Source organism: Equus asinus, chromosome 2 (genome assembly GCF_041296235.1).
Source record: "Equus asinus isolate D_3611 breed Donkey chromosome 2, EquAss-T2T_v2, whole genome shotgun sequence".
NCBI classification, from domain to species: domain Eukaryota; kingdom Metazoa; phylum Chordata; class Mammalia; order Perissodactyla; family Equidae; genus Equus; species Equus asinus.
In genome coordinates, this window is record NC_091791.1 from 27,178,689 (window position 1) to 27,203,565 (window position 24,877).

The window sequence follows — 24,877 nt, forward strand, 5'->3', positions numbered from 1 at the left end:
GCCCCTCACCCCCTGCGCGTCCCCGGTCCCCCGCGGGGAGCTAGCGGGCCGCGGTGGTAGGATGAGACGGTGACAGCGTTTGAGCAGGAACCGCCAGAAACTGCCAACTTGATAGTTCACTTGTCAGTTTTGTCGTTTGCAGCATTTCCTGGAAAGCTCACATCAAATTGCAAGCCTCCTCAAAAAACATGCTGGCCATTTCCAAACGGCTCCCAAGTCAGGGGTGAGCTGTCCGCTGGCAGTCTAGTCCTTTCCTTTTCCTCGGGACCCCTCGGGCCAGGGAGAGCCGAGAGTGAGATGCACATTTGAGGCCTGAGCCGTTAGTTGTGAGCTTAACGTTTGAGGGGTTTGACTTCGGTGGGCCTCAGCTCTTGAAAGCAGTGGTAGAGCTTGGTGTCAGGTTTCTTGTCTTCCCGCGCGATGTGTTTGCGGGATGTCTTGTAGACGACAGTGCTCTGCAGTGACCGGTCATCTAGGGTGCTGTGCGCGCGCATCTGCGCGGCCGGGTGCGGGCAGCTTCTTCTTGGTTGAACCGTAGCTCTTTCGTAATGTCTACACGCTGTTCGTTTTGCCTCTTGAAGCGGTGGATGCAAACTCTGCTCACTGTTATGTGAAAGGGAGAATGTCGAAACCATGGAAACTGGATGTTATTGAGGTCTTTTTAAAATATTTACCACGACACTTTGCAACAATGGTTAGGATTTATCCATATAAGGACATCCAGGCCTGAAGAGGTTAAGTTCAAGAAGACACAGCTTAGTTAGTAATTAGAACTCCACATGCTGGGCTGATGCTAACACACACAGACTTTATTTCTGAAATGCACTTCTGTTGCAGTATAAGCCGCTACATTTCAACAGTATAGGTTGCCGCATTGCTGTCATTAATCTAAAATTTAGATTTTTTAGAATTTAGTAATCAACTAATCTGTAAAATGAAAGGGCTGAAGGAGTTCTTCAAGGTTTCATTCAGTTCTAAGATTTGATTCCATTGTATGAAAATTTGCAATCAGTTACAAGTTTCCAAAAGTTTATAATTTTAGGAAGATTTATAGGTATTTACTAATGGTATCTGCAAGCATTACTGGTGACATCAGGTGTGTCTTCCTAAAGGAAGCTGAATTACAGTGGATTGTTAGGAGGGATGTCCATTCATCTGTCTCTAGACTGTTTTTGGTGTTTTATAGGGAAAGAAAGGAGCACTCAAAACGTGTTTTATTAAAAATACATTTTTTATTGCTTAACTCTCATCAAAAAGCTTGTTAGTGAAATAGTAAAAAAAAAACCCAAAAAACAAACCCCAACTTAATCGTATTTATGACTATACTCTTTTCCAGTTCTTATCTGAACATAATTTTTATGTAGTTATAATTGCTGTGTACATGTATATATATACTTTTTGAGGAAAATTAGCCCTGAGCTAACATCGGTGCCCATCTTCCTCTACTTTATATGTGGGATGCCTGCCACAGCATGGGCTTGATAAGCCATGTGTAGGTCCACACCTGGGATCCGAACTGGCAAACCCCAGGCCACCGAAGCAGTGTGTGTGAACTTAATTGCTGTACCACTGGGCCAGCGCTACATATTGTTTCTGGTTTTGCAATTAACTGCATTTCTGGAATGTTCGTATATCTAGAGAATTCATCTACTTTTCATTTGTAAAGATGCTGCAACGTGCTTTTATGCTCAGTAGTCAACAATGCCTGGTATACAGGCTCTCACTAAATTTTTGTTGAATGAATATAGTATTTTGAGCTGCTTAGCCAACATCTACAAACACAGAATGTTAAATATCACAGGGCATATGTTAAGTGACATGTGAGCAGTAAAGGCAGTCAGTTCTTTGAGCTGGGAGGAAGCATCACATATATTTAAGGGCCTAGGTTTTGGAGTCTGGGTTTGAGACCTGGCTTGCTGGTTACCACCCACGCAGCCTTGGAGAACTTAACCATAGAGAGTCTCACTCAGTTTCACTCACCATGAAACAGGGAAAAATAGAACAAATTTCACAAGGTTGTGTGGATTAAATGGGATAATTCTATTGAAGCAGTACTGACATACATTAAATTCTCTGTAAATGTTAGCTATTACTGCTCTCTGTTCAGAGTGGAGAGATTACTGTATGTTGGTTGGATCAGGGAAAACAGAGAAAGTGACACGAGAGTAGGGAGAAGATTTGAAAGTGGATATATTGAGGGTCTAATGAATAGATTGCTCTCACTAAGACAAAGGGTTTGGTGGAACAATTATATGAGATAAAACTGGAGAGAGTAATTCTCGTAAACTGTTTACAGGATATGTTACATGGATTTCTTGCAGATACAACAGAATTAATGAAGTAAGATAACTTTCTTTTTGATTAGTTGGCATTTGTTTTATTTGTTTCTTAGGTTCAGACCTGAAAAATTATCTACTTTAAAGAAGTTGATAGCAAATTGTTATGGAGTGCTAAGGTCCTTGTCATTTGACACAGTAAATCTTACGACCTTTTACCATTTGAAATTTTGTGTGTGTGTGTGAGGAGGATTGTTGCTGAGCTAACATCTGTGCCACTCTTCCTCTATTTTATGTGGGATGCCATCACAGTGTGGCCTGATGAGTGGTGCTAGGTCCATGCCTGGGATCCGAACCTGCAAAGCCCTGGCCGCCAAAGCGGAGCACGTCAACGTAACCGCTACTCCACCAGGCCAGCCCCTACCATGTGAAATTTGACTGTGTTCTGTGATTGGTTACCGAAGTTTGCAGTGGCTTTTTTTTTTTTAAATGGAAAACAACTTTAGCAGCAAACGAATAAAAATAGCAAAATTGCCAGCAGAGGAGCAAAACTGCCCCCTCTTTAGGCAGAATACAGAATCTCGAAGGCTTGAATTGACTTGGAGAGTGTTGAACTATTTGTTCCTACCTTTTATGTGTCTCTCTCTGTTGGGAAGCATTATCAAGAGTGTGAGATGAAAAAGCCTGCTATGTCAGGGTCTGCTTGGAAAGAGAAGACTGAAATCTGGTGCCTGAAGTTTAATGGCTAAAAAATATATAACAGTAAGTTTGCTAGGTGTTAGTATGTTTCCGTTTCAAATGTCCAGTGGAGTATATGTTTTTAAAAGTTCCTTGGGGGGCTGGCCAGGTGGCGCAGCAGTTAAGGTTGCACGTTCTGCTTCGGTGGCCCGGGGTTCGCCAGTTCAGAACCTGGGTGTGGTGGACATGGCACTGCTTGGCAAGCCATGCTATGGTAGGCGTCCCACATATAAAGTAGAGAAAGATGGGTGTGGATGTTAGCTCAGGGCCAGTCTTCCTCAGCAAAAAGAGGAGGATTGGCAGCAGATGTTAGCTCAGGGCTAATCTTCTTCAAAAAAATAAATAAATAAAAGCTCCTTGGTTCAGTTTAATGGGGTTTCTTTGCTATTTTAACTTAAGTTTATTTTAAAATATGAAATATTTCAAACATACAGAAAATAATGTAATGATCATCTAATCATAGACAATCATATTTACTTGGTGTGGTGTTTTTTTTCCATTTTCTAATTTTGTGGTCTGTCTTTTCAATATATATTTTTTAAAGGGATAAAATTACACATGTAGTTGAGTCTTGTATGAATCCTTGCTGGTCCTATTGTCCTCTTCTAGAGGTAAACACAGTCACGAATTCACTAGTTATCATTCCCATTATATTTTTAGTAATATGTATATATCCATAAACGTGCAGATATGCTTTTTTAATATACGTATGATTCTGCAACTTGAGTTTTTGTTCAACATTATTTTTGCTGGATATCCATGTTGGTAGATATGTCCTTAGTTCATTCATTTTCATTGCTCTATAGTATTGCATTATATGAATAAACCAGTTTGTGTATGGATATTTAGATGTTTCTGACTTTTTTTGCTATTATTAATAGTGCTGTAATAAACATTCTTGGATGTGTCACCTTATTTACATGTGTGAGAGAGAATTCTAAGCCTAGGGAATTCTTAGGTTGTAGGGTGTAAGGATCTTCAACTTTATTAGATAATGCCAAATTATTTTCCAAAAAACTAAATACAAAATACCCATCAGTAGGTTGTGAGAGTTTCTGTTTTGCCACAGCCTTACAAACATTGATATTATCAGACTTTTAAATTTTAAAATGAAATTAAATTTCATTTTAACTTGCTTTTCTCTGATTGTAAGTGAGCTTGAGCTTCTTTACATCCATTTATTGTAAGGTTTCCTTTTCTGTAAATTGCTGTTTATATCTTTAATTCTTTTTTCTGTTGGCTTATTTGCTTTTCCATCATTAGTTTGTAGCTCTCTTTATAATTTATAATAATCCTCTCTCAGTTATGATGTTGCCAAATTCTTCTCAGTGTTTAGTTTCTCTCTTTGTTATGCAGAAGTTTTACATTTTTATTCCAATTTTTTATTTGAAAAATTTCAATTTTACAGAAAAGTGCAGTGGTAGTTAAACGAATACACTTACACCTTTCACCTGGATTCACCCATTGTTAACATTTGCCACATTTACTTTGTCTTTCCTGTGTACATTTTTTTCCTGAACCATTTAAAAGTAAGTTGCAGACATCAAGACGCTTCACCCCTCAAAAGATCTATTTGAATATCCTAAAAGCATGGGTGTCCTACAAAGTTACAATACAGTTATCAAATTTGACCTTGATGTAACAATATTGTCTAATATCCAGTGCATATTAAAAATTTCTTGGGGCCAGCCCGGTGGCGGAGCGGAAAGTGCACACGTTCTGCTTCTCGGCGGCCCGGGTTCACTGTTTCAGATCCTGGGTGCGGAATGGCACTGCTTGGCAAGCCATGCTGTGCTAGGCATCCCACATATAAAGTAGAGGAAGATGGGCACGGATGTTAGCTCAGGGCCAGTCTTCCTCAGAAAAAAGAAGAGGATTGGCAGATGTTAGCTCAGAGCTAATCTTCCTCAGGGGAAAAAAAAATTTCTCAGTTGTCCCAATAGTGATCTCTGTAGCTATTCTTCAGCCCCACTCCTGGTCCAGCATCTAGTCAATGATCATGCATTGCATTTAGTTGCCATGTCCCTTTAATTACTTTTAATCCACAACAGGTCCCCAGCTTTTTGTTTGTTTTCAAAATATTGATATATTTGAAGAGTCCAGTTAGTTGTTTTGCAGAATGTCCCTCAATTTGGATTTGTCTGATCATTGCCTTATGTTTAGATTCAGATTAAATGTTTTTGGCAGGAATAAGCTCTAAGGTTTTTTTTCTTTCTTTCTTTTTTTTTTGAGGAAGATTACCCCTGAGCTAACTACTGCCAGTCCTCCTCTTTTTGCTAAGGAAGACTGGCCCTGAGCTACCATCCATGCCCATCTTCCTCTACTTTATATGTGGGATGCCTAGCACAGCATGGCTTGCCAAGTGGTGCCATGTCTGCACCTGGGATCCGAACTGGTGAACCCTGGGCCTTGAGAAACGGAAAGTGTGCACTTAACTGCTGCGCCACCAGGCCGGCCTCATGAAATTTTTTTTTTAAAGGTTTTATTTTTCTTTTTTCTCCCCAAAGCCCCCTGGTACATAGTTGTATATTCTAGTTGTGGGTCCTTCTAGCTGTGGCATGTGGGATGCTGCCTCAGCGTGGCCTGACGAGTGGTGCCATGTCCGAGCCCAGGATCTGAACTGGCGAAACCCTGGGGCGCGGAAGCGGAGCTTGCGAATTTAACCACTTGGCCAAGGGCCCGGCCCTTTAAATTTTAACATAGTCAAATTTGTCTGTCTTTTCTTTTATGATTTGTGTTGTCTTTTATCTAAGAAAGCTTTCCCTACCTTGATGTCATAAGGCTCTTCATCTCTGTTTTCTTCTAAAAGTTGTATGATTTTGCTTTTCATATTTAGGTTTATAGATGCTGCTGATTCTTTCTGCCTAGTCTACTTTTAATATGGTGTTTAATTAGCATTTGTGTTACACATTCTTTTTCTACCACTGTGTTTGTCATGAAATTACTCTCTGTAAATTCCTAAGGACAGGACAGGTTTTGTTATGCTCTAAATTTGGGTCAGGACATTGTAGAAAGTGAAAATCGTGAGTTATCCATTATAGTCTAAATGTTTTACAACACAGATTTGCATTACTCTGCAGTATTTTGTCTGAAGTAATTTGCCTGAAAAGATGAGTATTACATGTATTTGACTAGTTATCCTTAAAAAACATTTTGTGAACTTTTAAAAAAATTATTCCTCTTAGAATCTAGTTAGGCATTTGTATATCTCTATCTGGTTTAAATTTTAGAGCTGCTAAGTAAACAAGCTAAAAATGTATAGGTTGGAATAGCTCAAACATTCTGTATCAGAATTGTAAGAATTTTAAGATGTATCTATAGAAATTTAATTGGTATCATGCCGTAAATAAGACTAAGGTGTAACTTAGAGAATAAACTTTGGAATCTTTCACAAATCTGAAGTCAGAAATCCCATATTTTTAGCCTGAATTACTTACTTTTGCAGTAGGTTTAATGAGATGATTCTATGTGGAACTAAGAGCTTTCAGGGAAAAAGAAACAAACCTACAGATAGTAGATTACATTTAGGATACTTAGACTGACATGAAAAAATGTGTGAAATTGTCTAGCCTTTGGGCGCTCTGAAGTTTTGATTCGGGAAGTAGAGACCTATTATAACATTCCTCCATACATAAAGTACTACATTGTGTAGAGGCCACAAGTATTAAATATTATGGGATCTAGCATTATAAATAATTTATTAAGCACTGTGTGTTGGTCACTGTTCTTAGCACCTTGCCCTTGTTAATGCATTGAATCTTTGTTCCAACTCTGCATTTTGATGTAGAAGAAACTGAAGTGATTGTATAATTTGCTCAGTCATAGAGCTAATTAGTGTAGGAGCCTGGTTTTGAACTCAGAGACTGTGGCTCCGGAATCTTCACTCTTCACCACAAGTATAATTCTATGGCCTTGGTCAAATTATTTAACTGCTCTATGTAGTTTTCTTCTTTGTATAATGAAGATAATAGTACCTAACTCATACGGTGGTTGTGAGAAGTCAATTAGGCAAAATATGTATAGTGCTTAGAATAATACATGAAAAAAAAGTGAGGACACAGTAAATGTTAGCTATTATTATGTTAGCATTATTAAGGCATTGAACTTATGCCCATTTCTGAATTTTTACCAAATAAATGAACCAAGCCATAAATGTGAATTTATATACAAAAAGGTGGAAATATTGTCGTGATTATTTCTGCCTTTCTGATTTTTATTTCTTTACTGTTTTGTAAGAGGAAAAATAGCAGGTAAAGTAAAGTTGAATGGCGAGTCCGAAGGAGCTCATTGGTAGGAGAATGACTTTTTGAAATAAAGCAGAATTTTTTACCTGCTTTTTGAGAGAATATTCAAGAATCATTACTAAAGGCGCAAAGTATTATATATATTTTTACTGAATGTAAAAACTGTTCAGCTCTGTTACCTTTATGCTTTTGAAAGACCTTAGTTAATTATAGTAATGTTTTGAAGAAATAGATTGCATGCTACATATCCTCAAGCTCAGTCATTTAAAATGTTTTGTTTTGTTTTTTACATGCTCTCTTGTTCATGTCAATTACTGTTATTGTTGGTCTGGTATTACTCAAAACATTCAGTTAGAAGCAACCTTCCTATGCTGATGTGGAACAAATATATAGTGTTCTGTGTGATATGGCAGAGGTAATGGAATTCTAGGAGTAGCAGCAGTAGAATGTTCAGGAGAACATAACAAAATTCAAGTCTTTGGTATATTTTTGACACTTCAGGAACATATGAAATAAATTATATTTTCTGGTTACGGTTTCAAACTAGAGATTGGAGCATGTTGTTGCTTGAAGAAGAAAATCATGTTGTCAAGGCAGCAGGTACTGCATTTCTCACTTGACAAGATCTCCTCAGTTTTATTTCCTGTCAGAGAACAAGGAACCTTCTGTTCCAAGGCCTGATGTCAAAATGTTAGCAAAATATTACCTTAATCAAACCAAGAATCTTACATGTTTTTGAACCAAGAGTAGATTTCACAGAGATTCATTTAGAGCATTAAAAGGAGGAACTGTGCAGTATTCTTGCACTTTGAGGCTTACGCAAGAATTATCCTCTGAAAAGCGTAGAAGTGGAGAGGTTTAGGCATTCATCTATTTCTGTCTCTATGTATCAGGTAGGTCTAATGTTCAAGGAACTGGGAAAACAGCAGCAATACAAAACAAGTTTCATCCTCATGGAACTTACGTTTTAGAGACAGGAACTGACAGTATGCAAACTGACAAATATATTATGTCTGGAAGTGTTAATGTGCAAAAAAGAAAAAGAAAAAGAAAGCAGGGTAAGAGGATAGCAAATGATAAGTCCCAGTGGGTAGGTAAGTGTGATTTTACTACATGGAATTTGTTAGTCTTCTGCAAACATGTGTGTGCAAACTATGAATGTTGGCCTTTTATAGGAATATATGGTACAACTTGGGGCAAATGATATAAAGACCTCTAAATGAAAATAATGAAATGAAAAATGAACAAAAAACTGTTCATCATGAGCTGTTTAAAAGATAAGAGGCAGTGAAACATTTAACACAGTTTACACGCAACACAGTTTTAAGGAGTCTTCCTTTTTGGGAAAAATTGTCATTCCTTCATCTTAAAATATTTTGTGATTATATCTTTCCATGTATTACTTTTATGATTAGAAGGAGCACAGTTTACAAAAATACCTTCAAAGCTATGGTTTATTTCAGAGTGCTGTTCTTTGAGTTAGAGGTGACCCTGTTAACTACAAATATTGTGATTTAGATTGTTAGTGGTATTAGTAGGAGAATTAATCTAAACTTGGATCTGACTTCCCTTGTTTTCCAGGGAATGTATTTGTAAGTAAGTTGGTTTGTGGTCGTGTTATAGAGGGGACTCTTGACTGCAACATAATGATGAAACCAACTGACTTACCACTATACTTCATTGGTTTTACTTGCTCATCTATCAAGGATTAGGGTTTTCAAAGGCTGTGTGTAAAATGTGCCTGCTTTGTATGATAGCAGGCATACAGATAAAAGGATATAGCTTTAACTTTTCTTTTTCTATAAAATAAACTAGTTTAATATGTGTAATATGCAATTAAAGTTGTATTTATGAAGATTAAAATAAATTTCAGGCTGGTGAGAAAACTTGAAGAAACTGTTCAACATTATCCATTCCATTCAGGTTTCAGGGCAGTGTTCAGTGTTCTTAGAATGAGAATGGTTGATTATAAAACGTATAAATTCCAACTTTTGTATTTCAAACACAAAATAAATTCCAATGAAGTTTAGTAAAACACTGAATGTACATATTTACTTACTATTATCATTACCCTGTTATCTATATTGACACACTTATTTCCTTGAAAAATGAACATTTGATTGAAACTGCCACGTGTATTAAACAGTTTGCCTGATAGACCTGTGCTACGTATTCTATGTAAGTGCCACTCACTTCTTTCCAGGTGAATTACTGACAAGACCTGAAACAGACGTTTAAAATGACTTTGCTCACTAGGCTGCAGATTGCTAAGGAGGCTTTTCTTAGTGGTTTCAGTTACTCTTTGCTTCCTGTTTTCAGCAGTTACCTGGAGCTGTTGGGGCAGCTGATTTCCTTTCCTTTGGGGGAGGGAGATGTTAGTGCTGAAGGGAATTGTGTACGTTGTGTGTATGAATTTTTTTTTTTTCCTGAGAAAGATTTGCCCTGAGCTAACATCTGTTGCCAGTCTTTCTCTTTTCTTTTCTTTATGTGAGCTGCCACCACAGCATGGCCACTGATAAGTGATGTGGTTCCACACTCAGGAACCAAACCCAGGCCACTGAAGCAGCGCATGCTGAACTTTAACTACTAGGCCATTGGGGCTAGACCCCTGTGAAATATTTTTAAAGTGTGAAACTTTATTTTAAGTGCTTGAGACTTAATTTCAGTTGTTACTCTTCGGGTACGAGTACTTTGTAGGCTGGATATTTTATATTTAAACAAAGAATTATCTAACTGTACCACTATTTTTTGAAGAGAATTGAAATTTAAGCTTTTTATTCACTATTAGTCACTGTGTTCCTGCACAAAATTGGGGTTCTCTGCCTGATGCATATAAACAAGCCAGTTAATTATGGCATCAGCCTTTGGGAAAAGAGATCAGCTTTATTCTGCAAGATCGATGTGCAGAGAGAACAGGGGGGCGTTTGCCCTCAGATCTGTCTCCCCAAGTTAGGATTTGGGGCAAAATTTAAAAGGTTAGGGAGAACAGGCTGGCACATAGAAATACTGGTGAGACAGATTTTGTTTGGTGGACTTTAAGCATTTGTGGTAGAGTTTTAAAAATTTATGACAGGGTTCTAAACATTTTTGATGAGGTGGGAAGGAATTTTAACATCAGATGTTCATGAATGAGGGACCTCTTCGACGTGTCCCACTGTCAAGTTCCGGTTGTGTCCCTGTCCTTGTGTTCCATGGGAAGGAGGATCTTTGGTTTGGCGGTTGTTTCAGGTCATGATTTCTTCTTTTGTACATGCCTTGGCTACATGACTTTGCAGATTTCCTGAAAGGCAATTTTTTTAAAAGGTGGTTTATTTTTTTATTTTATATTTTTTTTGAGGAAGATTAGCCCTGAGCTAACTACTGCCAATCCTCCTCTTTTTGGTGAGGAAGACTGGCCCTGAGCTAACATCTGCTGTGGGACACCTACCACAGCATGGCTTTTTGCCGAACGGTGCCATGTCTGCACCCGGGATCCAAACCAGCAAACCCCAGGCCACCGAGAAGTGAACGTGCGAACTTAACCACTGCACCACCGGGCTGACCCCAAAAGGTTGTTTATTTATGTGTTATTATTATTGTTATTTTTTGGAGGAAGATTAGCCCTGAGCTAACATCTGCTGCCAGTCCTCCTCTTTTTGCTGAGAAAGATTGGTCCTAGGTTAACATCTGTGCCCATCTTCCTCTATTTTATACGTGCGATGCCTGCCACAGCATGGCTTGATGAATGGTGGTAGGTCCGCACCCAGGATCCGAACCCTGGGCTGCCAAAGCAGAGCACACAGACTTAACCACTGTGCCACCGGGATGGCCCCGGAAAGACAACTTTTAATCACTGTGTTGATAGGAGATGGAATCAGTTGAACTGGTCCTGGAGGACCTGTGGGTACAAATCCCGCATTTTTGTTGTGTTGATTCATTCCTCAATTTTGAGGGACATAGGGTGATGACTGCTCTAGCTTCTTCCTGCTGATAAGAGGCATAGGTTGTTCCATCTCACTGAACCAGTCTCTTAGTAAGAAGCTGATGCAGGTGGGCTCACAAAGTTAGGCCTATATTTTGTAAGCAAGTAACCAGGTATTTAATAAGAAGCATTTCTGGAGAAGCAAAAAGAAAAACAAGGTTAATGGTTGGAGCAAATTATAAACCGGTTTTTGAGCCCAGGGGGCAGCCAGTCAAAGGATTTCTAGTTGTCAGAGTTGAGGCATCTTTTGCAGTTTGAAATGTCTCTGACGATGTCCTTGGGTATAAGTTTCTTTCTGAGTGGCTTATACAGCAACAGATGTGAATCTCTCTTAAGTTTATATCAAGTTGTCGAGCTTCAGTTTGCAGGGCTTCAGGGAAAAGGGAAGGTTCAGTTCTCATTTATTCCAAATGAAAATGATGGAAGAAATTGAAAACATTAGTTTAGAGATTTGTAGCCAGATATTTCAGGAGACTAGAAGAATTCAGGATCAGGTCCAGTTTACAGATAGAAAACAAAAACCTCAAAGATAATTAACAGAACTAGAGTCAAATATCCATGAATGTGTACTGTAGTTTCTATTGAAACATAATTTTTCTCTCTAAAATCACCATCATTTTTACCAAGGATAGCCAAATTAAGACTCACTTATTGGCAAAATAAGTCTAGTTTCAATAAACTTGGCCCAGTTATTTACATAGGTACAGCAAGAATAGCATTGAGCATATGGGCTCTTTTTTTTCCTTTTGAGGAAGATTAGCCCTGAGCTAACATCCACCATCTCTTTTTGCTGAGGAACATTGGCCCTGAGCTAACATCTGTGCCCATCTTCCTCTACTTTATATGTGGGACACCTGCATAGCTTGATAAACGGTGTGTGGGTCTGCACCTAGGATCTGAACTGGCGAACCCCAGGCTGCTGAAGTGGAGTGCATAAACTTAACAGCTGTGCCACTGGGCTGGCTCCATATTGGCTCTTTTAAATCCACTTTGCTGGAACTTTTCTTAAGGAATCTCAGATTGAACTTTAACAACCTCTTGAGGCCAGGAAAGCCAAGCCAAGGACTTGTCATCAGACTCTGCCTGCAATACCTACAGATTTGGGTGAATTCCTCTCTTTTTGATGTCCCCGAAATATCCCGAGGGTTCCTTGAACCTCTCAGGGAAATCACCTTTTTTACTCACCTGGTGAGATTGCTGGGAACCCTGTAAGCAAGATACCAGGCCAGTATTTCCAAGTGGCTTTATTCCATACAGTCAACCTTTGTTCCTCAAAAGCTGTCTTGTATCTGAATCTGTATATTTGTCTCAAATATGACACCCATTCAAGGCTTTGGTAATACAAGCAATGTTTCCAATTGTGTCCTGTTATAAGGAGAACAGATGCTTATTGAACTTATGCAAATAACTGTGTTGCCATGAAAACAGTACTCACTAAGAGTTTCCAAATTCTAGAGGGATCAGGTAGGGGGAAAAAAAGCTAGATGTTTCAATTCTGCTTACAAAGTTATAATTTTCAAAATTTCTGTAAGTCATAGTTAGCTTAAGAAAAAAGATTTCCTTAAATCTGAAAAAAACAAAACATTAAAAAAATCAGCAATATCTCAAATGAAAAGTAATAAAAATTTTAATCATCCTCATCAGTTTATTCTGTCTGGTGTAATCGATCTTTGTTCTTAATCTTCTGTTAGCAGTTTCATGAAGTCATCAGTTTCTCCCTTAGAGTTCTGTAATTTCTTGCCCGGTTCAGGTTTATGATCTATAGATTTATCAGAAACCTGTATTCTAGAGTAAGTGTCAGAGTCCTTTCCATGAATCTCTCTGAAGATGAAACATATTTGCAAAAACATCAGAGTAAAACAACTGTCTCAAAACACTCAAAAATGGCAATTGACAAAGACTTGGTTATTTCTGTGACATACAACACTTCAAGATAATAACTAGAATTATGGCTGACTACCAGGACACATCAGAATTTTAGGAATGTTACCTAGTTTTTAAAACACTTATAGCAATAACATTTACCCACATAATATCATAGGTCCCTGTGAAACAATGCTTAGTTATGCATTTAACCATGGTGACAAAGATTTTCAGGCCAATGCAGAAAATTAAATAGATATAAGAAAAACCTTAGCACGTGTGTCTGAAGACCCGATAAACACAATACAGGAAATTTATTTTGATAAAACATAAAATCTCTACCCTTCTGGTAGGCTACTCAAAGAAAAAAACCTTTCATCATCTCTTTATCAAGAGCAGACTAAAAGTTCAAGAAAATTATCCTTTTAAGAGAGAGCTAACCAAATTCTAATTTTGTATCAGCTTACTTTTGACGTTAAAACTCATTTACTTAATTAGATTTATTTCAATCTTAGCCAACTTGACCATGCATAAAACTCTGTTTTGGGGTTCCTCTTCCACAGACCTTCTTTAAATTTCTTATAACATTCAGAATTTGTCCCATGCCTTCCTTTTTTTCCCCTCCTCGTATTTAAGGACAAATTTATCTTTCTTAATAAAACAATTCCCACTCTTTACTGACAACATCTTACTTTCCTTGAATACAAAGATGTTTTCCTTATTAATTTTTAGTATCTTTAATTACATAATTAATTAGAATTTTTAACCCTTACAGACCTTAATTTTTAGTGAAAACTAAAAAATAAGCAATTAAGAACTGTCTTTTATGTTAGCTTTTTGTGACTTGGCAAGTTTATAAACACATGCTACTTCGTAGTACAATTTTTAATAAAATACAAAATGTGTTTACTGATAGACCCAAACATCTTTTAGTTTCTTTGGAATAAGAAGCCAAAAGTAGATAGACATGTTTAGCAATAATATTTCAGTATGTTATCTTATTTGAAAATGACCTTGATATTCAATGAGTTTTTTAATTTATCAATTTCACTTAGCAAAACTTCAAAGTTTGAAATTACCAGAGAGATTTTGGAATTTATCTTAAATATTCATGCCATAACACATAATTGTTAAAAATTTCACCCAACACTTTTATCTTTTTCGCATCTATTTAGTTTACTCATTCCCAATAACTACTTAGATTGCCTATAAAACTTCATGAGACATTAGACAAAATTGGCTATCACTTAAAATTATTATTTTTGCTAATCAGTTTTGTAATAAAGATAACATCAGCTTATTTGACCAATAAACGTAGAATAAAGGCTGCATGTCTGCATCATATCCAATGCTGATAACTTTGAGGACATGTCCATTTTAATCAAACCAACAATCTTAAATAAGCTCTCATATACGAGCAGTTAATTTATATCATGTTAACTGGAAAGACATTTGGGTTACTTGCTATTATATTTAGAAATAATCTATGTAAGTGCTTACTTTAAGCCAATTGAATAGAATTCTTTAGAAATTATACCATCCAGATGTAAGATATCACATACATACATATATATAAACACACATACACAGAGACTCCACAGCTCTTGTTTTAAAATTACGCCATCAGGGCTGGCCTGGTGGCATAGTGGTTAAGTGCTCACGTTCTGCTTTGGCAGCCCGGAGTTCGCCGGTTCAGATCCTGAGTGCGGACATGGTACCGCTTGGCAAGCCATGCTGTGGTAGGCGTCTCACATATAAAGTAGAGGGAGTTGGGCACAGATGTTAGCTCAGGGGCAGTCTTCCTCAGCAAAAAGAGGAGGATTGGCAACAGATGTCAGCTCAGGGCTAACCTTCCTCAAAAAAAATAAATAAAAAATAAAATTATGCCGTGAATCAAGTACAGTAATACAAGCCTCCCTAGTTATGAATCCAAATTCTATTTGCAGCCTTTTGTAATATTTTTGGAGAAGACACTCAAGATTCTAGATTTTTGGCGAGGCTACTCTTATGGCCTTTTTTCTTTCTTCTTTCTTCAATCCTAGGAATTAGTGATGGGCTAGATAGTCCCCGGGATCTTTGAGATGAGAGAAATGGGTGGAGTTTAAACTGCCTCTAGAGCTGCGTTTCCAGTCTTGCAAGGATAAAAGAGGCTGACTTACCCTTGCAGTTACGTTTTTTCAATTTAGAAGTTTTTTCAATTTAAGAATGCATCCTCTGACCATTGCAAGTAGGATCTTAATAGTGACTCAAACCAGTAAGCATCTATGGCTTAACTATGGATGCAGGAGGCCTTCTCAAAAGAGTGCAAAAGAAGCAGCCCTCACAAGATCCAGAAAGTTTACTCTGAAAAATAGTCCAAGAAAGCAAAGGCTTCCATTGCACATGTGGTAGTGTACTAATAAGCAGTGAAGTTTGAGAAGACAAAAGGCCCCAGTGAACTGGGACGCCTCATGACAAACTCCCCTGAGAGCTGATACTGCTGGGCAAAGAGAGTACAACCACAGTCTACTCGACTGGCTGCCAGGATGCATGCCAATACATGCATCTTCCAGATGGCGGAGACCAGAGAAGTCACAAAGCCAAGCTCTCAAGACAAAGAACAAGACAAAAGAAAAAACAAGTCATCTTGGGCTGGCCTGGTGGCACAGTGGTTAAGTTCGCACATTCCGCTACTTGGCAGCCCGGGGTTCGCTGGTTTGGATCCTGGGTGCAGAGATGGCACTGCTTGGCGAAAGCCATGCTGTGGTAGGAGTCCCACCTATAAAGTAGAGGAAGATGGGCACAGATGTTAGCTCAGGGCCAGTCTTCCTCAGCAAAAAGAAGAGGATGAGCAGTAGTTAGCTGAGGGCTAATCATCTTCTTCTTCAAAAAAGTCATCTTGTATGCACATTAACAGTTGAGTCTCTCTGAGCCAAATTAATACCTAGGAGAGAGGTCCTGCGGGTTTGGGGATTGTGTGTGGTTTAGAGAGTACCTTGTTGCATGGACGTTTTCTTGAGCTTGGCGGGGAACCTGTGGTCATCTATCCCATTTCATGACCAACTTGTCCTATCATGGGACTCTTTTTGTGGTGGCGAGTGCTCTGATGGCTCTTGACTGCTTGATCTTTGCCCACCAATTTTGCAGCCTTTTTTGGCTTTCAAGATGTCCCTTAGCAACAGCTTCCACCTTATGCATATACTTCATAGGCTGGCCCTACAGCAAAGTTTACTGCAGGCCTGCCCAGACAACAGGCTTATGAGGATGCCTGCATCTTGCCCTATCATTTTTTTCCTTTTATGACAAACGACACAAAAAAACAGCAACAAGGAAAAATAGTGACCATCTCTGGGAGGAGAAGATCAATAAACCAGTGAGTACTCAGTAGCTCATACTACGTACTCGTAGCTAAAAGTTGCCATATTTGGGAAAATGCAGCCTGAGGGGCTACAGGTGGGGATTGAATTACCGTTTTCCATTGTTTCAGAGTTTAGACACAGCCGGTCAAAAGTATATTTATGCTGCAGCTAGAACTAGATTGTGAAAATTTCAAGCATCCTCGAAATCTAGACCCTTACCATGAAGGCCAAGCCAAGGCTTCCTTCTGCTGGCCAGTGTAATTTACCTGAGGCTGATGGCTGTTTGGTAGGACCCTTAGCCACAGACAGGAGTGCAACCTGCATTTCTGTCCAACCACCTCTGACTGCAAAATGGAGTGCAACTGCATTTTTGTCCAACTGTAGTTTGGGGACCCCCACTCAACCCCCCCCAGTGATTTTCAAGCCAGACTGTCAGGACACAAAACAAGCTTGGTAAGATTCTGCAGTTCTTTGTAAATATTTACTGTTCCTGGAACCTTTAGGTCAAAAGGTGGAGCCCTTGACTCTTTAAAGATTTCTTTGTTTCTCAGTTTGAAAACTCAGGAGCCCAGAGTGGCCACTGTAATTTTAAGTTATCCTGGGTTGTCTTGGCAGCTGTTTACAGTTATCCCCTTTTGGGTGGCTTTTCCCAAGGTGGCCACAAAAACCAAGATAACTTCTAAAGAGAGTTTGTTACGATCACGGAGAAATTCAGTCCCCCAAACAGCCAATTTTAACAAATACAACAGTGAGACATAGACAAACATGGACTCCTGAGACCCTAACCCTGTGACCCTATCCCAGAGCTCAGGTCGATCCCTTTGAGTGCCCCAGTGGCTGTAAGCCTTTTATATTGTCTCCCTTAAACCCACAATCCTAGCCTTGAGATTTTAACCCAGCAAAAAATCTCACCAGTGGGACCTCTAATCCAGAATCCTGAGAGATTAGACAGTTTTAGGTACAGGTGTGTTTTAACGAGGTCGCTCATCCAAAAGAGTCTGATCCTGGAGCTGTTTTCTTCTCCCAAAGGAAAAAGAAATGCCGTGGGGCGTGGAGCACTGCCGGGGGTGGGGGGGGGGGGGGGGGACAAGAATCCAATCAGTTGAGCCTCTAGATGAAACTGTCTAGGTGGCCACTTAGGGTTGATGAAAAGACCCTATACCCTATTGGGGGTTCCAGAGCCTCAGGCAGGTGGCTACAGGACCTTGTGCCTTCATGGTCACCAATTGTTACCACACAAAATTGGGGTTCTCTGCCTGATGTGCGTAAACAAGCCAATTAATTACAGCGTCAGCCTTTGATACAAGAGATCAGCTTTATTCTGTGAGATGGATCTGCAGGAAGAATAGGAGCGTGTGCCCTCAGATCTGTCTCTGATTCAGGATTTTGGGCAAAATTTAAGAGGTTAGGGAGAACAGGCTGGTGTACAAAATGCTGGTGAGACAAGTTTTGTTTGGCAGGCTTGAAGTATCTATGGTAAGGTTTTAAACACTTACGACAGGGTTCTAAACATTTTTGATGAGGTGGTGAAGGAATTTTAACACTTGGATCATCGGGAGGGCGGGGGTAGGGGGGCGGTTCCCAAAACTACAGTCGGATAAAAATGCAGTTGCACTCCATTTTGCAGTCAGAGATGGTTGAAGAGAATGAGGGACCCTTCGTTTCTGATAAGAGTCCAACTTTCGAGTTCCGGTTATGTACCTGTCCTTGGGTTCTGTGGGATGGAGGATCTTTGGTTCCGCGGTTGTTTCACGTCACGGTTTCTTCTTTTGTGCGTGCCCTGGCTATGTGACTTTGCAGATTTTCTGAAAGGCAGTTCTTAATCACTGTGGTGATAAGAGATGGGGTCAGTTGAACTAACTAGTCCTGGAGGGCCTGCAGTTACAACTGCTGTACCTTAGGGGGGAAAACTACTCTTAATCTTGACACTGGAAACAGGTGACAAATCAAATGTTTACCTCCTTATTGGAACACTCTCTCTTTCTTTTTTTGACAGATGATAAAGAATCATCATCTTTAATTTTATCATCCCATGAAATATAGTTAAGCATTAGGTAGACTGTGGATAGAGTTCACAAGTCTGTCATAGTGATGCTATGTTAGATAAAATCATAGGAAAATGGTTCATTTTCTTATGTGAATTTCACCTCAGTAAATTATTTAAAAAGGCTACAAAGATAGTTTGTTTAAAAATTGACTTAATGTCATAAATGATGTTAACATTTTCAAAATTGGAAAAGTTAGGTTGCAGATGTTTTCACAAATATTGGTATTTTAATAAAATGTTAGCTTGTTAACTCTAAAGGAATATTTTTCATCCTTATGTAGAACTATTTACAGATGAAAATTTCAAAAACAGAAGTCAAACCTAGAACAGTGCCTAGTATAAAAGTACATAAAGACACTTAAGTGCTTAGCTCGCTTTAGATGTTTATCCTAATGAGATGAAATGTTTTAGTGTATTTCTTCTTCTAGTCCCTAGCCTTGAATACTAGCTGAAAGATAACTTATAGAAAAATATAAAAGCATGATATAATTAGAAATAAAACATTCATTACTTATATTTGTTACCACCATTGATTGAGCTTAGTATGTTGATCAGAATTAAAAAGTTGCTTCACACTTTTTGAAACATACATACTGAAAGTTATATATTTTCACAAATCTGTCATCTTAGGCTCTTTTCTAGAATCTGTGATTAAAGTTAGTTATTATTGGCAGTCATGCTTAATTATTTGGAAGTGATATAGATGATCCTTCTGGATGGAAATTACCATATGAAATTACTTTCCTAAATTTACATAGTTTAGAAGTGTTGGTATGTTTTTCACTATATTTACCATATTCAATATGTTTAAATAGATAATTATATCAGGCAATTTGCAAGCTAGAGTTTTTCTAATTTTTTAAAAACTTACATATCAGTATACCAATACCAGTATTAAGCTACTAAATTACTGATTTTCTTTTCTAGAATTCAGCATACAAACAAAATAAAATGACCTCCTGGAGTGATCGATTACAGAATGCAGCAGATATGCCTGCTAACATGGATAAGCATGCCTTGAAAAAATATCGGCGAGAAGCCTTTCATCGGTAAGTATTTTGTCTACTTAATCCTCAAAATAGGTCTATAAAGTGGGCACAGATTATCATTTTACAGATGACGATATTAGTGTATAGAGAAGTTGAATAATTTACCCCAGATTATACAGCTAGTTCATGATTCAAACCTAGTCAAAAGTCTAGACTTTCAACCGCTGGTATACCATACTGCTGCTGCTGCATTTTAGAGAACATTTTTTTTTACTGCTTCTTGTATTTACTAATGAAAGTCCTTAAGAGCAGAGTCTTCAGCTGCTAGAAGATTGCACCTTAGTTAATAAGAATTAAATTCTTAATTGACATTTACCACAAACTGATTATAATTTTCAACTAGGTTTTTAAAATTGTCTCGCCTGGCTGCTGTATGTTAGATTGAATGTGGGTAACTCTGGGTATTAGCAGTGTTTTCTTGTGTTAATTTAAGACTTTAAAATTTTCTCTAAATCGTTTTACCTTTAAAAGTTTAAAATGTATGTATTTTCAATTTGTTTACCACTTTTAATGGATTCAATTAAATGGCCTCTTCTACCTAAATCTTAAGTAGCTAAGATACTTGGAACTAGGTACTGCATTTAGGAATTATTTGTTTTTAGACAGAAATTAGAAGTTTATGCTTGCAGTGACTTTATAATAGGAAGATCTGGGCCCTGCAAGACTGAGAAAGCCAGGAATAAGTGGAAATGCTGGTGGGACTGGCAGTACTAAAAAGTTGCTTGGTAACTCCAGGAAGTCTCCCACAACTCCTAATTACTCATTTGTTTCTGGGCTAGAGGAAAGAGGAAGTATTACTTAAAAATCTCAGTGAAAGACGTTTAAACTCATTTATTCAAATAAGTTTTTGTAAGCAGACTAAAAAATAACCCTGATTCCATTCTTCTCTGTGTAGGAAAACTAGGGTCAGAATTAGGTAACATTTTAGTGTTTTGTAAGCATTAATATTTTGAAGAAAATAGTTACTTGATAAAATGTTTTGAAAGTTAATTATTGTATGAATAGTTGGTTTTTAAAGTAGGCTGGTGATATTTGCCTGATGATAGGTCAGTTCACTAGATAGCTTTTTTTTAAAATTTACAACAATAATTTTTAATGACTACATTATGAAAAATTAATGTAATATAAAGAAATATTGTAAGTACTGCTTGTACTATATAATAATCTTTTGGAAACATATCAAGAGATGGTTCAAGGTGAAAAATTAAAAACTGACTTTCACAAGCAAAAACCTTTATTCAAATCAGTTAATTCATGATATATACAAACTTTTATTACTTTTAGGTGAAAACCACACCTTCTTGTCAACCTGTCACAGTCTTAGAAGGATGCAAAGGGTGAACCCTGAACCTCACAAAACGTGCTAATTTTTGTATTCTGTTTAAAATATGAATACTGCCTTTTTCAAATTTCAGATCTTTTATTCAGCTTTTTCTTTTTGCTTGTTATGTTCATTGGGAACACTCATAACCTCTACATTCTTATTCAGTTTGGTCAAAGGGATTTTATATTCTCTTACTATTCAGAACAATTTCAAGTATTTGTTAAACAGGTTGAACAAAAGCTTCATGCAATGGAAACCATCCTTTTCCAACACCTTTATCCCATGAGTATTTATATTTTCACCTACTCCTGGAGCTCAAGAATATGACCTAAATTAAGCATATGAGCTGGCAACAAATCTCTGTCTTGGCAAGGTAGAATCTCCAATCCATCCCACTGTAGGCAGTATACCCATTTACCTTGTTTTATAGCCTCCACAAGTTTTCTATTTTGATCACTTAGTGGTACAAATCTATCAGAGAAAGTAAAATAAGCGATATTTTTACTAGTGGTATACTTCAAGGAACCAAAAAATTTATATTGAGTTTTTGTACATAATTTTAATAATCAAGATCTACAAGAATACATGCAACTGATTTTATCTGCTTTAAAAATGTAAAAGTCTTGAGAGTCAGATACAGAGTGTATTTATGATACACTGGGCCTGGGGACGTTAGTGAAGATGACAGAATACAAGATTATAATGCTGTCTCTGAAATTTGTTCTAAGCAATGAAAAAGGAGTAAACAATCAGAGTAAGAGAGCTGAGTTCAGGTTTTGTGATATTGTGATCCTGGGGAAGCCAGTTAGCCTCTCCAGGTGGTGGTCTCTTAGTCTGTAAAATGATGGGATAAGTAGGAAGATCCCTAAGGCTTCTTTCAACTTTAAAAACTCTATGCTCGATAAATGTTTGTTGCTTTGAACTTAATTGCCAGCTAATAATTACTTACTTGGGAGTTATGATCCACACTGCATGTTAGAGTCTAATCAATTGATTCCCAAGTGAAAACAGGCCATGCATTTACTGAACAAGTGCCCAGTCAGGTCATGATTTCAGCCCTGATAGGAATTCTCTGGTGTGTGTTTATTAAAAGGAAACAAGGTATTTCACAGCAAATTGATTTAACTCTATTAAGCAGAAACATCTGCTGACTATGTAGCATTTCCAGATGTTTAGGCTGCTGTTATTCTTTAAAATCTGAAAAAGTAAAGACATTTCAGGTTCCCATCAATGTATGAAGACTCAAAATCAGTCAGTGGGTACGAATGATCTTCTGCAGTGTGTGAGACATGTTGCTAGATATGCATAGGAATTAAAGTGTAAAACAGAGCGTATATGTGTATCTATATAAATAAAACATGTAACATATGCATTTGGAAGAGATTACGTAGAGGTGTTTTATACTTTCTTTTCAATTATTTGCTTAGTCTTTATGCTATAAAGTATATATTTGGTAATGATACAACATATTTATTAGTGGAAACAAGGGCTAGAATTATGCAGTGAAGAGAGATCATCTAGTAAACATTGTGTCCTAATTCTATTTAATATGTCATAGCCTGAGTGTACTTCTGACTCATTTGGAATGATGTTTCCTGGAAGATTTTAGATAGGCCTTGCACCCTACGTTCGTCATGTAGTAGAGTGTAGTCTGGAATAATAGAAACAGTAGAAAAAGCATATTCAAGGGTTTGAAATTTTACATCATTTAAAACTTTTTTTCCTTTTTTGTGTTTTTTGTTGTGGTAAAGTACACACAAAATTTGCCATCTTAACTGTTTTTAAGTGTACAGTTCAGAGGTATTAAATACCTTCCTGTTCTTGTGCAACCATCACTGCCATCCATCCCCATAACTCTCTCATCTTGTAAAATTGAAACTCTACGCCTATTAAACAACTCCCCATTCTCCCCTCCCCCAGTCCCTGTCAACCAATCACCATTATACTTTTCTGCCTTTGTCATTTAGACTACTACACCTCCTATAAGTGGAATCATACAGTATTTGTCTTTTTCTGACTGGCTCATTTCACTTAGCATAATATGTCCTCAAGGTTCATCCATGTTGCAGAATTTCCTTTTAATATAAAAAAATTGGGTTCTTGAACTCTAGCTGATACTTGCTTGTTTTTTTTTTTGAGGAAGATTAGCCCTGAGCTAACATCTGCTGCCAATCCTCTTTCTGCTGAGGAAGATTGGCCCTGAGTTAACATCTCTGTGCCTATCTTCTTCTGTTTTATATGTGGGACACCTGCCACAGCATGGCTTGATAAGTGGTGCTTGGGTCTGCGCCCAGGATCTGAACTGGCAAACCCTGGACCACAGAAATGGAGCACTCGAACTTAACCGCTGTGCCACTGGGCCGGCCCCCAGATATTTGCTTTTGCTAATTAAGAATTTTAAATAGAAACCATTTAGAGGAAACTTATTTTAGTTTTCTTGTTCAGTCAATTTGTTAAGAGTATTCTGTTTCTTGGGCTTTTTCTTAAAGACATTTATTGGAGTTGATAATTTATCAGTTAAATTATGCACACTACAATCATTTATGAACTGTATTTTGTGATTCTTTAGAATTCCTTTTTAGAAGCAGCTAAATATTTTTAGTTAAGTAAATACACATCTTACTTTCAGCCTTCTTCTTGCTTAATATTAGTCGTCTAAATTTCAATATGGAAATGATGGTCAAGAGTCATTATTAAGAAATGTATGACAACTCCAGAATGTATGACAACTCTTGTTCCATTTCCTTATTGTGGTTGTTGAGTCTTCTAGGTTGAGGATAATTATCAGGCCAAACCCTTCATTGGAATATGTTTTGTTATATGATCAGAAGATAGGCTGAGCTGCTCAGATGTTATAGTGGCTTGAAGGAGGCAGGTTAGACAATACGTACCTCTTAAATAGTTCCTTGTTTAACACCTGGAATCTAATAGTGATCAGTACAGCTCAGAATTTGTTTCTACCAAATCGAAGAATGGAACAATTAGATTTTTCATCTGCTCTCCACGTTGGCTGTACCCAGAATGCTGAAGTCAGGTATTTGGTTTTATGCTTTTAAAGTTTCGATGATTACAGTACAGAAGAATTTATATAAGTGAATTGGTTCTTTCTTTAGGAACACACATTGTGAATTCAGCAGTGGTTTTTAGCATGTTGAACTGAAATTCGAGAAGTAATTGGGCTTGTGAATTTTTGGTAAACCAGTCTTTTGCCTTGTTTTAAAAGACATTGCAGTCACTTTGTCATTAAAATTCTTTGTATATTTATCTTAAATTCTTTTTTTTAATTGAGATTTAGGCCTCCAGAGCCACATGAGTCTTTATTTAAATCTGTTGAATAATAATTTCTTCTCCAATCAAAGAAAAATTTATTACATAGTTTAAGGAACAAAAAAAATTTGTATACATACTTAAAATCGTTTTGTAGTACCTCTAGCTTGGCACAATAGTAGAGTTAGAAATGTTCATGATTTTTTTAGCCTCAAATTAAAAGCAGGTATCAGGTTTTAAGCAGACAGAGACTGCTAAGTTGATAAATTTTAATTTTTTTCTCAACCACTTACGGATATCACATGAATGTCATTTAGCTGTTTAGTTGTGTCATCAGTCAAGCTGAATTAACTTCTCATTTTAGTATGGGTTCAAATATTCAAATGGCTAAGTTGTTAAAATTTCAATAGCCATTTTATAAGTTGAAAATCACATGGAAAATGTAGGTCCTTAGAAGTGCCAAGGAGCCATGTTCCTTAAATAATGTAGAGATGGCATATATCTTGTCAGAATAAGAAGAGTGAGGTTGAGGATCAGAACAGTGTTAAAATTTGTTTGCTTTGATTAATGTTTCACATTCCTAAGGAATGACAGATGAGGGTTCAGGGACTGGTAAGATTTTAGCCTATTTATTTCACCCAAAGCATTTAATCTGTGGAATACTATTCAGCAATAAAAAGGAATGAACTTTTCATTCACACGACTTCATATAGCTCAAGAAAATTATGCTGAGTTAAAGCCAATCTCAAAAGCTTACATACTTTATGATT

General features: G+C 37.4%; 1 protein-coding gene across 20 annotated transcripts in view; it reads left to right on the forward strand.

Annotated features, from left to right (window-relative positions):
* NT5C2 (5'-nucleotidase, cytosolic II) overlaps positions 1-24,877 on the forward strand; it is a 148,597-nt gene that overhangs the window by 51,878 nt on the left and 71,842 nt on the right. For 18 of the 20 annotated variants that reach the window (XM_014852168.3, XM_070484014.1, XM_014852161.3 and 15 more), the window contains exon 2: positions 19,395-19,516. In XM_014852168.3, the coding sequence (XP_014707654.2) occupies positions 19,395-19,516 (122 nt within the window). Of the gene's footprint in view, positions 1-19,394; positions 19,517-23,729; positions 23,875-24,877 lie in introns of those variants that run through there. The other 2 variants (XM_070484019.1, XM_070483972.1) reach the window with 2 other exon arrangements.